At 40.7% G+C, this 13,513-nt stretch overlaps 1 protein-coding gene across 4 annotated transcripts in view; it reads right to left on the reverse strand.

The window, feature by feature from the left end:
- The window catches only part of wdr37 (WD repeat domain 37), a 129,293-nt gene that overhangs the window by 81,634 nt on the left and 34,146 nt on the right, over window positions 1-13,513 (reverse strand). For all 4 annotated transcript variants that reach the window (XM_068007799.1, XM_068007806.1, XM_068007790.1 and 1 more), the window contains one exon: window positions 1,268-1,364. In XM_068007799.1, coding sequence (XP_067863900.1) covers window positions 1,268-1,364 — 97 coding nt within the window. The remainder of the gene's footprint in view (window positions 1-1,267; window positions 1,365-13,513) is intronic.

A 13,513-nucleotide genomic window follows, 5' to 3' on the forward strand; every position in this document is an offset into this window, starting at 1 on the left:
TAATAAGCAACTTAAGGAAATGTATTTAAAATTCAGTTACTTTTTTCATATTGAGTTAAAGTAGTAACAAATGAAAAAACTGTACTGTTAAGCCAGAAAAATGAATTGTGCACAACTATATTTCATGAGTTGAAAAAGGCAATGGGAATATCTTAAGGGATAAGTGCCTTATAATTTATAGAACTAAGATTACTGATAACCATACAATGATAGTCTGTTTGGTGTGATACCAAGCTATACAGACAGTTCAGAAACACCCAGGTTCAATCCTCAATCTCTGTCAAGTTAGCTCCTGAACATGATAGCAGTTGTCGAGGGTGGGGGTTACAATTAGCATCAGGGTCCTGGGCTTTTGAAAGGGGAGCAAAATCGGCTAGGTTTCTGTTCGTAATTGCTATCATTGGCCTCTGCTGGAAAGTGCACATGTATGAACAGCAGATGAAAATAGGATTAGACTTGGCCACGTTGCTAACCGCGGTTAAATGTTTGCTGACACTTATCTCTAGGCTCAAACATGAAGGCGGCCCACTTGCATGATCTGCTGCCAGCTGTGGAACTCCACTCCAGCTTGAATCTCCGCATAACAAAAAAAGTGGAAAATGAAGCAACAAAACTTTGAGAGCTAACTTTCTTGCCAGGTCTTCTCACATTGGAACATTAAAAAAAATTAAAATTCTGTAATTTAAAAAAGTTGGCTTCACTCCATTACAGTTTTGCTGCAGCTTGTGTGGAGATCAATTAGCACAAGACTAGTGGAATACTGGGTTTTATGGCGAGAGGGCCAGAATATAAAAGTTGAAATGTAATGGTAAATCTATTAAACGTCTGAGTAAGCCCACATGGCTCACATGGAGGACAAATATCAACATGGACTGGTTGTGCCAAACAGCCTTTGCCGTGTTGTAATTTCCATGAGACTACCTCCTTGAATCTACCTTCTCAAAAACTAAATTGATAATGGTTTTGGCTGCAATTATAGTGAATATTTTGTGGAGACACCACTTCATGAGTTTTTGAATATTACAGCATCTTGAAACTGTGGGAGCTACCGTAACCGCTGAATTCTACAGTATAGAGTTATACTGCCTGCAATGATCCACATTGGAACATTAAACATAACAATTTTACCCATCATATAAGTACAGAACAACAGTTATAAGTTTGTATCAAGACTAACACATTGAGATTCCTCATTTCCCATGTAACAAGTGGCTAAATTGTCTTTTGACTGTAGTCCTTCAAGTACCTGTACACAGGTGATACTTACATTCCAAATTTTCAATGTACAAATTTTCAAATTCTCGCTCAATCTGTCCAAATAGTTCCAGCAAAGTTTGCCGAATTGATGGTGGCAGTTTGGAATCCTAGGGAAAGAAGAAACTTTAAGAGTCACTTGCTGGTTTTTAATTAGAGCAATATTTAAAACAAACTATTCCCACTATAGATCAGTGCTGTAAACTGTAACTGAAGGATCGCCATTTTATTCAGAATTTCACCGGTCTTTTATTCTGTTAGCATATCTGGGCAGATGACACATCATTTTTCTCTACAGCTGGGATAAGTTCTGCAGAGAGAAAGGAGTTCTGTACTTCAATGCAGCACTTCTTATATGCTGTAAGGCATAGGTTCTAAAGTTGTCGTTTACAGTGAAAAGATGAATGATTTAAAACCAACCATGTATTAGGTTGGTTCTGAAATACTCAGCAAATACATTCAAAAGTAAAAAGTACACAAATAGCCACCAATTTTGGCAGGAGGTGTAAGAGGAGAGACAGCCAACCAAGAATTACAACACAAAGGAAATGTTAACACAATGTGAACCGCAGTGAGCCTTTCATATTGAATAATTTTTTAGCTTACAAAGACACTTCAATATGTAAGAAATTGTTAGCATATTGTGTGTAGTACAGATAAAAAAGTAGATACAGTACGCCCATTTTTCCATGAACAGTTTAATTGATAAAGGCGTATGTAAGCTTAAAGTAATTATTGAAAGTGGTCACGAATTGTGAAATTGGGTACTAATAAATATTACAGTGCATCTAGCGGGCCTTTTTTCCATCACGCCTCTCTAGTCTGCTCTGCTTCATTTAAATTTTATTCGAGATGTCTTTTAATGCAAAACAAAATCATGCCAAAAATGTCTCCGACGAACATGTATTGAAAATTCGCTGTTATCATGAATTCTGGTAAAAAAAAATTTTAAACTCGTTCATGGGATGTGGGCGTCGCTGGCAAGGCCAGCATTTATTGCCCATCCCTAAGTGCCCTTGAGTAGGTGGGGTGAGCCGCCTTCTTGAACTGCTGCAGTCCGTGTGGTGAAGGTTCTCCCACAGTGCTTTTAGGTAGGGAGTTGCAGGATTTTGACCCAGCGACGATGAAGGAACGGCGATATATTTCCAAGTCGGGGTGGTGTATGACTTGGAGGGAAACGTGCAAGAGGTGTTGTTCCCATGTGCCTGCTGCCCTTGTCCTTCTAGGTGGTAGGGGTCGCGGGTTTGGGAGGTGCTGTCAAAGAAGCCTTGGCGAGTTGCTGCAGGGCATCCTGCAGATGGTGCATACTGCAGCCACGGTGCGCCGGTGAAGGAAGTGAATGTTTAGGGTGCTTTCAATCAAGCGGGCTGCTTTGGCCTGGATGGTGTCGAGCTTCTTGAGTGTTGTTGGAGCTGCACTTATGCAGGCAAGTGGAGAGTATTCCATCACACTCCTGACTTGTGCCTTGTAGATGGTGGCAAAGCTTTGGGGAGTCAGGAGGTGAGTCACTCACCCAGAATAACCAGCCTCTGACCTGCTTTTGTAGCCACAGTATTTATGAGGCTGGTCCAGTTAAGTTTCTGGTCAATGGTGACCCCCAGGATGTTGATGGTGAGGGATTCGGCGATGGTAATGCCGTTGAATGTCAAGGGGAGGTGGTTAGACTCTCTCTTGTTGGAGATGGTCATTGCCTGGCGCAAATGTTACTTGCCACTTATCAGCCCATGTCTGGATGTTGTCCAGGTCTTGCTGCATGCGGGCACAGACTGCTTCATTATCATTAAAAGGTCAAATAATTCTAGTGTGACTTGGTGCCAAAATCGGGGCTTGACCAATGAAATACACCACTTTATTCAAATTCAATACATGCTCACCATCCACTGCCCTCCCCCACCTGAGTTCAGTGTGTCATTGAGTGGGAACAGAGAGCAGTTTGAGAACATGTCAGAAGTACAAGACCTTTCACCACTGAGGAAAAATAAATCATCAACTATGTAGAGGAGCACAGAAATTTAACAATCCTCCAACTACTCTTGCCATCTACCCGAAAAACTAGAAGAGAATCACTGCTGATTACCGGCCGAGTTTTTGCAGCCAAAGACGAGGATGCGCACCTCAGCTTGTGCCAATTTCAAATCAGGTTTGGTGAGCTCGTTCAAGCACGTCAGAGCAGCTAACCTTCTCCAGGTACGCTGGAAAAGGCAAGTAAACAGGCCAAAGAATTTGGAACCAATCTTGTTTCTGCACTGTGAGTCAACCGCTTCAAATTCAGGTCCACATATGGAGAGACAAGTGACAGTCCCACAGAAAGCATCAACAACTGAATGGGATGATAAAAGCATGAAATCTTATCTCAAAATAAGCCCAAAGACATATTTAGTGCAGATGAAACACCATCCTGAGATATGGGATCAACTTCCACGTGTATTCTGATGTTGTCCATCTCTATTCCTCCACCACCACTCTCGACCCTTCCTGTGCCTGTGTTGTCAAAACGCACGTCTAATATCCGGTCTTGGATGTGCGGCAATTTCCTCGATAAACATTGAGAAAACTGAAGTCATCATCTTAGCGCTTGCCACAAATTTCTGGCCACTGATTCCATCCCAGTACCTGGTCATTTTCTCAGACTGAAACATACCGTTTGCAATCTCAGTGTTCTCTTTCACCCTGAGCTGAGCTTTCAACCCCATATCCTCTCCATCACAAAGACCACCTACTTCAACCTCCATAACATCATTCATCTCCGCCCCTGCATCAGCCATGGTGAAACCCACATCCATGCCTTTGTCACCTCCGGACTCGACTATTTTAATGCTCTCGTGGCCGCTCATCCAAAACTCGAATGCATGCTATCCCACATCAAGTCCTGCTCACCCATCACCCCTGTTCTTACTGACATACATTGGCAACGGGTCCCCCAATGCCTCCAATTTAAAATTCTTATCCTCGTGTTTAAATCCCTTCATAGCCTTGCCCTTCCCTCCAGCCTTACAATCCCCCTCCAGCCCTACAATTCCTCCTCTCAAACTCCCTGTTCCTCTGCCTATGCATCCCCCACTCCCTTCGTCCCACTATTGGTGGTCGTGCTTTCAGCCGCTTAGGCCCCACGTTCTGAAATTCCCTCCCTAATCTCCGCCTAATCTCCTTAAAACCCGCCTCTTCGACCAAGCTTTTGGTCACCACTTCTTTGGCTTTGTGATGCACCCTTCTACCTTAAAGGGCTATATAAATGTAAATTGTTATTGAAACTGACATTTTTTTTACAAGCTGTACCCAAGTTCGATGTTAGTGCTCGATGAAAAAAAAGTAGTGAATTACCATCATAGTTTGCGCTAGCATGACTGGGGGAAAAAGAATGCCGTTGGTGATTGGTAATTCCAAAAACCTTCAATGTTTTCATAGTGTTTTTACTCTGCCAGTAATCTACAAGAGTAACAAAACAGCATGTATGACTGGTGCTCTTTTTTGGAAGTGACTGCACCACTTTGATCGAAGCATGGCACTGCAAAGTGGAAAAGTTGCTTTGATTGTTGGTAATTGTAGGACCCATATAAAGTGCCCGCATCTAAATATAACAGAGCTGTTTTTACCACTTAACACAACGTCCGATGCAACTAATGGATGCCTTTTTGATTTATGCTTTGAAACACCACTGCAAGAAATGTTTGGTGCGAAGTTATTACCACTCATAATACATGTGTGCTAATTTAGGTGGAAGTTCTGCAGGCAATGCACATGATTCTTTGAGAGGATCTGTAAGTGGAATCGATTGCCAACTGCACTGTAAATTCATCCCACCAGCACAGCGAGCAGCGACGTGACACAGTTAAGGATCCTACACAGGCATTGAGGGCCGACGCGTGCAGCAAGAGTTCTCTATTGTGACGACCAGAGATATGTTTTGCATTCACTGTTAATGTTGATAAAGTCTTGTATAGTGCACAGATTGTATGGTGCTCAAGTTTCGATCATGTGTATTTTAGTAATTGTTTTCATGTTTTATGACTTTTTTTTAAAAACTTTTGCTGTAGTGTATTATGTGCTGTTCCATTAAACTCAATTTATTTGCACTGCTAATTCATATTTGTTTGCACAAAATTAGCTTTGAATTATGCAGAGTAGAGTGTATATGTAAATTTCAGTGACACTGTTCAAAAAAAAAGTATTTAAAGATACAGAATGCCAATCATTTGCAATGTACCATGAAACACTCACAACAACATAAACCTTATTGACACAGGAACCAGAATGTATGTAGGCTCTAACTCACTTCAGCAATCAGACCAAAAAACAGAAATTTAGGTATTTCATCCAGAGTTCTGACCTGCAGCCTAAAATTTGCAAGAAGCTTTGAATCTGAGCAATTAAATTGTGACTGACTGTACCCTGTGTTTACCAACTGCAATTCGACTTTTGTGACCTTAAAGGGATTCAGCCTCACCTTAACAGCAGAATAAAACACTATACATTACCCAATATAACACTCCTGTCATTACAAAACAGTGAATCAACTGACTTACTATAAACAATACCACGGGAGATACAAGTTAGATAGATTAAGTAGGCAGACAAATGGCACCACATTCTTCCAAAAAGAAATACTGACTTTTTTGTTCTTTCAAAAAGAGGTTGCTTGCCTTTGCTTTTAGTTAACTAGCTTATGGTACAGGTCAGGTCCTGTGTTTTGCACACCTTAAAGGGATGGGAGTCTGTGAATTGGTCCCAATCATTCAGTTCAGAATCAGTTATTGTTTATATGAATTTCATTATTATATAATGCCAGACAGATATGTAATTTTGTTGCGGTTCTCTGTTAACTGGTAGGGTGACAATAGCCAGGCACTATCCTAAATTTATTTCATTTTAATTTGGTAATGTCTTCAAAGTTTCTCTGACTCCCTGCTTCAAAGAAATGAAGAAGATAAAAGGAGCTTCAATCTACAGAATCTTTATTTCTTGCTGGATTCTGAAGGATGTTCAGTCTAAAGATCTGGGAGTATTTACTTTATGTATTTCATGTGAAACTCTTTAATCAAGGGATATGGTTCAAGACAATATTCTGTTACCAAGGGCTTCGAGAAGTCTAGACTGTTAACGTTAACATTCACTATGCCAGTCATCATGACTTTGTTTTCATTTTCAGTGACAATTCTAATTACTAGAGAAGAACTCTGATGATCTCTATGTTGTAAATGATAGTTGCCTTATACTCCACAATATGTTCAGTTTGATTTTGTAAATAAACCTAATTCAGTAGTTGTTTCAGCCTGTCATAACTCTGGTCTGTATACAATGTATTCCATTTATCCAGAGTGTCATTGCATAACACAAGGCTACATTTAATCCAGTAGCAGTATTCCAATTGTGATCATTAATCCACAAGTCCAAGCATTCTGCAGGGGCAGAAAGCAAAAATAATGCAAATTTGTCTACATAAAATGACTTCTGCCAAACATTAGCCCAGCTCCCCAATCTATCCAGTCCTTCTATATTCGATCAGTCCATTTCTTGTAATTTACAGTCCTCCCAGTTTGGTATATCGCAAACGTGGGAGAGATTTTGTTCCTGTTAGATTTCCAAGTTATTTATATAACGTTATAAGCAGCAACAGCTCTAGCACTGATTCTTGATGCAACATGTTAGTTACCTCCTTCCAGGTTGATCCAGCTCCACATAAAACAACCCGTTGCTTCCTCCATTTTAGCCAATTTTGATCTATTTGAGAAGCACTCCATCATCAATGTCAGCCTTCCTACCTTGTGGACCAATGATACTTTATCAAAAGCTTTACTGAAATCTAAGTAACATCCACCAAGCTTCCAAAGTACTTTGAAATGCAGAAAAATGTATTTTATAAGCAAACTTGTTCCAAATACCTTGTGTAAAAAAAATGATTTCCCTTGCTACCCAAAACCTAACAAATAAATGTGAGCAATTAATAGGTTGATCAATCAACAGAATGAATACAGTCAAAAATGCCAAGGTCAACCGCTCATTTTCATTATAATCAACAACCACACACCTTGCAATCTTTAATGGCTGCAAAAATATTTTGTAGCATGTTCAAGGTTAATTCAAGACCAGATGGTTTCCCATTAACTCACCTTTCTACATTGCTATTAGTTGCAATGTGCTTTTGGCTATAAGCACGAGTTGTGTTAGGCTCACTCAGACATGAATGCATATATTTTCGCAAGAACTAGTGATTAAGGATGAAATTACTTCAATCATAAGAGAGGATATTGAGAATCCCTACGTGGTCAGTTTTCAGTAAAATATTAAGATGCCTACGTGGCAAAGAAGCAGAATGCAAAATGATTAGAAAGGGTTAATTAGTTAGTAACTGAGATTGGTACAGGTGGCCTGGCCTCCTGCTGGGCCATATGTTTGCGTAGTCAGCAGGTTTGCATGGTCTTAGCAATGTAGAGTCTTTGATGTGATTCAAGGACTGGTCTGAATGTCTCCATGTTTATGGCAGATCAATATAGGTAACGAGCTTAGCCAAAGTTGAAAGACATTCCAGGTTGGGAGATAAGGAACAGAAGGGACAGGGAAGAACATTCCAAGTTGGAAGGTGAGGAAGTATCCCCTTTGATGTCTAACAGCAACATGGTCAGCACATGATTATCTATGATTGGCCGGAAATAATGTAACCTCGCATGGCAACCTGTGCCCGGCTTATGATTGGTGTTGACCCTCGTTAAGTATGTTCCAACCCTATTGATTTGTATAAAAACGTGTGGATTTCTGTATGTTTTTGTTCTTGCTCTGCCAGCATAGAGGGACTCTATCAGGAGTTCAAATCAATGCTGCAGACTAAGAACCCTGCTATTAAAGTTGCGATGAACTTTAAAATGTATTCGACTTCAGATTTTACTGAACCAGACTGAGGGGAAAGAATCCGGTTCGTCAATATAACAAGAGGTAAGCAGGCAGCAGAGACATTATGGGTAGAATTAAGAAATAAAAAAAGGATATAAGACTGTAGTGGGAATTGTGTATAGGACCCCTGTAGCAGCTGTGAAGTGGCAGAATGTATAAATGTAGAGAATAGACAAGCATGTAGTAAAAGCAGAGTGGTTTGAATGGGGGATTTTAACTTTCATATTGATTGGGATAAGCAGACAAGCTCATGTCAGAAAAGTAGCAAATTTATTCTTCAAAAATATACTAGAACCAACAAGGGGGCAGGCCATATTAGATTTAATAATGAGATTTAAGAACGTCAGAAATAGGAGCTCGAGCCTGCGCCGCCATTCAATAAGATCACGGCTGATCTTTGACCTCAACTCCACTTTCCTCCCCGATCCCCATATCTCTTGAGTCCCCGACAGTCCAAAAATCTATCTATCTCAGCCTTGAATATACTCAACGACTCAGCATCCACAGCCCTCTGGGGTAGAGAACTGCAAAGTTTCACAACCCTGTGAGTGAAAAAATTCTTCCTCATCTCAGTCTTAAATGGATGACCCCAACTATGCCCTAGTTCTGGACTCCCCAGCCAGGGAAAACAACCTCTCAGCATCTACCCTGTTAAGCCCCCTCAGAATCTTCTATGTTTCAATGAGATCACCTCTCATTCTTCTAAACTCCAGACAGCATAGGCCCATTCAACTCAATCTCTCCTCATAGGACAACACTCTCATCCCAGGAATTAGTCTAGTGAACCTTCGTTGCACTGCCTATAAGGTAAGTATATCCTTCCTTAGTAAGGAGACCAAAACTGTATGCAGTACTCCAGGTGAGGTCTCACCAAAGCCCTGTACAACTGCAGTAAGACTTCCTTACTCTTGTACTCCAACCCTTGTAATAAAGGCCAACATGTCACTTTGGACCTAAAAAGGATAGATCAGAGTATTTTCTAAATGAAAAGCTCAAAACAGTGGACATCCAAAGAGACTTAGGAGTCCATGTACATAGATCATTAAAATGTCATGGACAGGTACAGAAAATAATCAAAAAGTCTAATGGAATGCTGGTCTTTATATCTAGAGGGCTAGAGTACAAGGGGGTAGAAGTTATGCCATAGCTGTACAAAGCCCTGGTTAGACCATACCTGGAGTACTGTGTTCAATTCTGGACACCGCACCTTAGGAAGGATATAATGGCCTTTGTGGGAGTGCAGCGTAGATTAACTAGAACGATACCTGGACTCTAAGGGTTAAATTACGAGGAGGGATTACACAAACCAGGGTTGTACCCCTGGAATTTAAAAGATTAAGATTTGATCGAAGTTTTCAAAATATTAAGGAGAACTGATTGGGTAGATAGAGAGAAACTATTTCCACTGGTTGGGGAGTCTAGGACTAGGGGACACAGACTAAAAATCAGAGCCAGGACTTTCAGGAGTGAAGTTAGGAAACACTTCGACACGCTAAGGGTGGCAGAAGTTTGGAACTCTCTTCCGCAAACAGCAGTTGGTGCTAACTCAATTATTAATTTTAAATCTGAGATTGATAGATCTTTGTTTACCAAAGGTATTAAGGGATATGGGGCTAAGGCGGATATATGAAGTGAGGTCACAGATCAGCCATGATCTCAGTGAATGCGGAACAGGCTCGAGGGGCTAAATGGCCTACTCCTGTTCCGATGACAAAGAAAAAAATACTCCTGAAAAGTTGAGCTAGGACCAGGCTTCCAGCAGTAGAGTGAAGAGTTATCAAACAGTAGTCCCAAAACTAGTTTCAGTACATTTAAATATAGCAAATAAGGACAACCAAATTTCTGCTGGAATACAAGGTTTCATCTCACAGAAGCTCAACTCACGTTGAGTGGCCAAGTGGCTTTCACTTTGGTTCAGTTATGGAACAGTATCCCACTCTCCTTGACAAAAAAGCATAGGGGCCAAAAAAAGTAGTTGTTATAAATACCAAAATGGACACAGCAAAATAAGCTTTGAAAAATTGGTCTGAAATCTATACAAAAAATATTAAGAGTTGAGTGGCATTATGTAAATATTTGAAGACCAAGGCTTTCGTCATATAATTATGACAGCTTTGGCCTCTACAAAGCTGTCTTAATGATTCAAATCCCCTGCCTCTTCCCAATAATAAAATATTGCTGTAATTAACAGTCACATAAAGAGCATTTCTGTGCAATGGTTCAGAAATTTTATTTTGTAATTAAATGGCTATTATTCACAATAGTTTTTGGAGTCACTTCTATAGCACTCATCCTCACCATAAAATTAACTATTAGGCTGAGCAGTTTAGCCAAGCCACTTTTAATCAGCAGAACGGAAGCTGCAGGGTGAACCATACACTGGGTTAAGGCGCCCAATGCCAATACTCGTTAGACACCTTAAAAGGTGTTGGCTGATATCGACAGCAGGACGTTGGCCACAGAAGTCAGGATGCACTAAAGAGTGTGGAACAAGTCAGCTGCTGAATCAACTCGCCCTGAAAATGAGCATCAGGCACTGGCAATAAAGAGACAGAATTGAGAGTATTAAACTACAACAAGTAGGAGACCTATTGCAGTGAGCAGGAAAGCCAAGGGTGTGAGCCTGGATGGAGTCGCCGCAGGTGCAGATCTTGGTGGTAGTAGAAAATATTCAAACGAGAACTTAGAAGTAAAGACAGGCTCCACATGAACTGCAGTTGCACGTGGGTCAGTCCCATAAGATTGGGAATCCCATTCTGAAGCGACAGGCAATGGCTTCCATTGCCCTCAGCAGGGCATTGGGTTCAGATACCCTAATCCGGCGTGGCAAAGTCAGGCATCTTACGGTGGTCCAGTGATGCAATGCAAATGATCTGAGAAGCAGGCGAGAGCCCCAAGGAGCGTTCTTTCCCTTTTGTGGAGATTAGTTGCCCTGTAATGGGTTTGACCCCACAGAGAGAGCCACGTGCCTTAGAAAGCATTGCGATTTCCACACCATCCAGATGGTCCTTGAAAATCCAGGGGAGATGGTGTAAATCTCGCACCGACCAGGCTGTAACTATGTCCGCAGCAAGTATCCAAGTTGAACAGCCTCTGGCATGTGAGAACAATGCAGATTAGGTAACGGTAGCAAGTAACCTGTCCGAAAATGCCTTGGCACTTTTCAAGGAGGAGCTGGGAGTTCTCCTGGTGTTTAGGCAAACATTCCTTCCTCAAAAGCAGTTTAACTGGTCATTCATCTGATTGATATTTGTGGCTTGCTGCTGCCCAAAACAGCTATCTACATAACAATCGTTGCATTTCAAAAGCTGATTCATTATATGAAGTGCTTTGATTCAATAAGGTGCTATATAATTACAAGTACAGTATAATTTACAACTGAACTTGGAAGTGGCAATCTTACCAGTGGGGATTAATCAGTAAATTGTGCATTAATCAGTAAATTGTGGAATGCCAAATGAAAATCAGAATCAGTGACTATTTCTTTAACAGATTGGGGGAGGCAGGATATTTGATCACATTTCAGTGCATTTTTGCAGCATATGCCACCACAGCAATATTTGAAAATTGTTCTGAAAAAAAGGCACAGAAGCCCAAGCTGTTAAACCATTACACATAATATAAATATATATATATCCACAAACTGCTAGTGATGTAGCGCATTGATGCACTAACACACAGATGTAAGATCATGACTAATACTCAATATGGTAAAATTTCCATTTCAGTCAAGTGAAGTGCATAGGAAGTCAGCCTAAATATGATCTCCTGCTAGCCAAGAAACCAGGCGTATTGGCAGAGGCCTGGAAGCAAGTTGCTTGCCCAGCAAAATAGCAGGAGAAAATTTGGATGGGAAACACATAGCTAACACAAATTTTTCCATTAAGAGAGAGGAAAATACTTAAAAAGGATAATGAAAGTGCATTTACAGAATACTAATATTTTAAAATCATCCTCTGCACTAAAATAATTTAAATGAAACAATGTTGATAATGCAAAGTGGGAATTTAGTGCTAAAAAAATGAACTATCAGATACTTTGAAATAAATGAATGAATGAATGAATGAAGAGTAGGCTATTCTTACAGTACACATTTACCACCAGCTTGTTGTGGGAGTTCAGTTTACCATACATGCATTATGCAGCCACAGACAGTTACTGAACATATTAACAGGGGATTATTTCTCTCCAATTTAATATAAAACATTCATGACAAATATCAGTACATGGGCTTTCACTATTCTTGTATTTTCCCCCGAATGGGAAAAAGGTGTCCTAGCTGTAAGTTTCCCCATGCATCATTTCTCCAGCTGGGTACCCTCGACTTTTTTTTTAAAAAAGGAACAAAATATCACTGTGCTCCCTTTTAAACTGAATAAATTGTATACAAATCAAGTTTTAAAGTAACTAGTCGATTTATGAATTAAGGATGTCCTGTAGCTGTATCCAGTTTACATGAAATTTGAGCAATATTCAATTTCGATAACAATGCAAATATTTTCATCCTACCACGGTTGATTTGATAATATCAGGAGATAATGTACACTTCTGATGAAAGGTCTTCGACCTGAAACTTAACTCTGTTTCTTTCTCCAAAGATGCTGCCTCACTTGCTGAGCTTTTCCAGCATTTTCTGTTGTTATTTCAGATTTCCAGCATTGCAGTATTTTGCTTTTGATAAAGTACACTTCTCAGCTTGGCCAAATACAATACTGAACTGACTTCCTGGATTCATTTACATGCACTGCAAGTTTACTAAAAATGTAACTGGCATTCAACATTTACTATGTTCAGTCTGCAGCTCAGCACTCCAACTGCCTTTGGCCCCTTTGCCAAAGTTGCTGCAACAGGCCCTACAAATTGCTTGCGCACATGCACAGACTGTGTGTTACCTTAGTTACTCAGATAGGCTTAAAGAACTGGGTCTATTTACTCTGGAGCAACATAAACTTAGAGGCAACCTGATAGAGGTTTATAAAACAACAGATGGGCTGGATAGTGTGCCTATTGATCGATTATTCCAGTTTGACAGATTGGGGAAGACCAGGGGCATGCATTTCAATTACGCAAAAAGTACAAACAGCCTGGATGTTAGGCAGTTCTTCTTTCCCCCAGACAGTAGTGAGCCTCTGGACTGCGTTGCCGGCTGGTGCGGTGTGTGCTGACTCTCTGCATGCCTTCAAGAGGGAGCTGTACCGGATCTTGACTGAGGGGCTGAGTGGTAGGAAGTGTCTAGTCATAATGCTGTAGTCATCCACAAGTGTGGGGAGGCGTGATGGACCAGCTGGTCTTTTCCTACCTGCCATTTTCACGTGTTCTTATGTTTGCCTTTCCGCGTGCACCAGCACATGGGTGCTGTGCTGGTTAGTGATCA

This window comes from Heptranchias perlo, chromosome 2 (assembly GCF_035084215.1).
Source record: "Heptranchias perlo isolate sHepPer1 chromosome 2, sHepPer1.hap1, whole genome shotgun sequence".
Taxonomy (NCBI): domain Eukaryota; kingdom Metazoa; phylum Chordata; class Chondrichthyes; order Hexanchiformes; family Hexanchidae; genus Heptranchias; species Heptranchias perlo.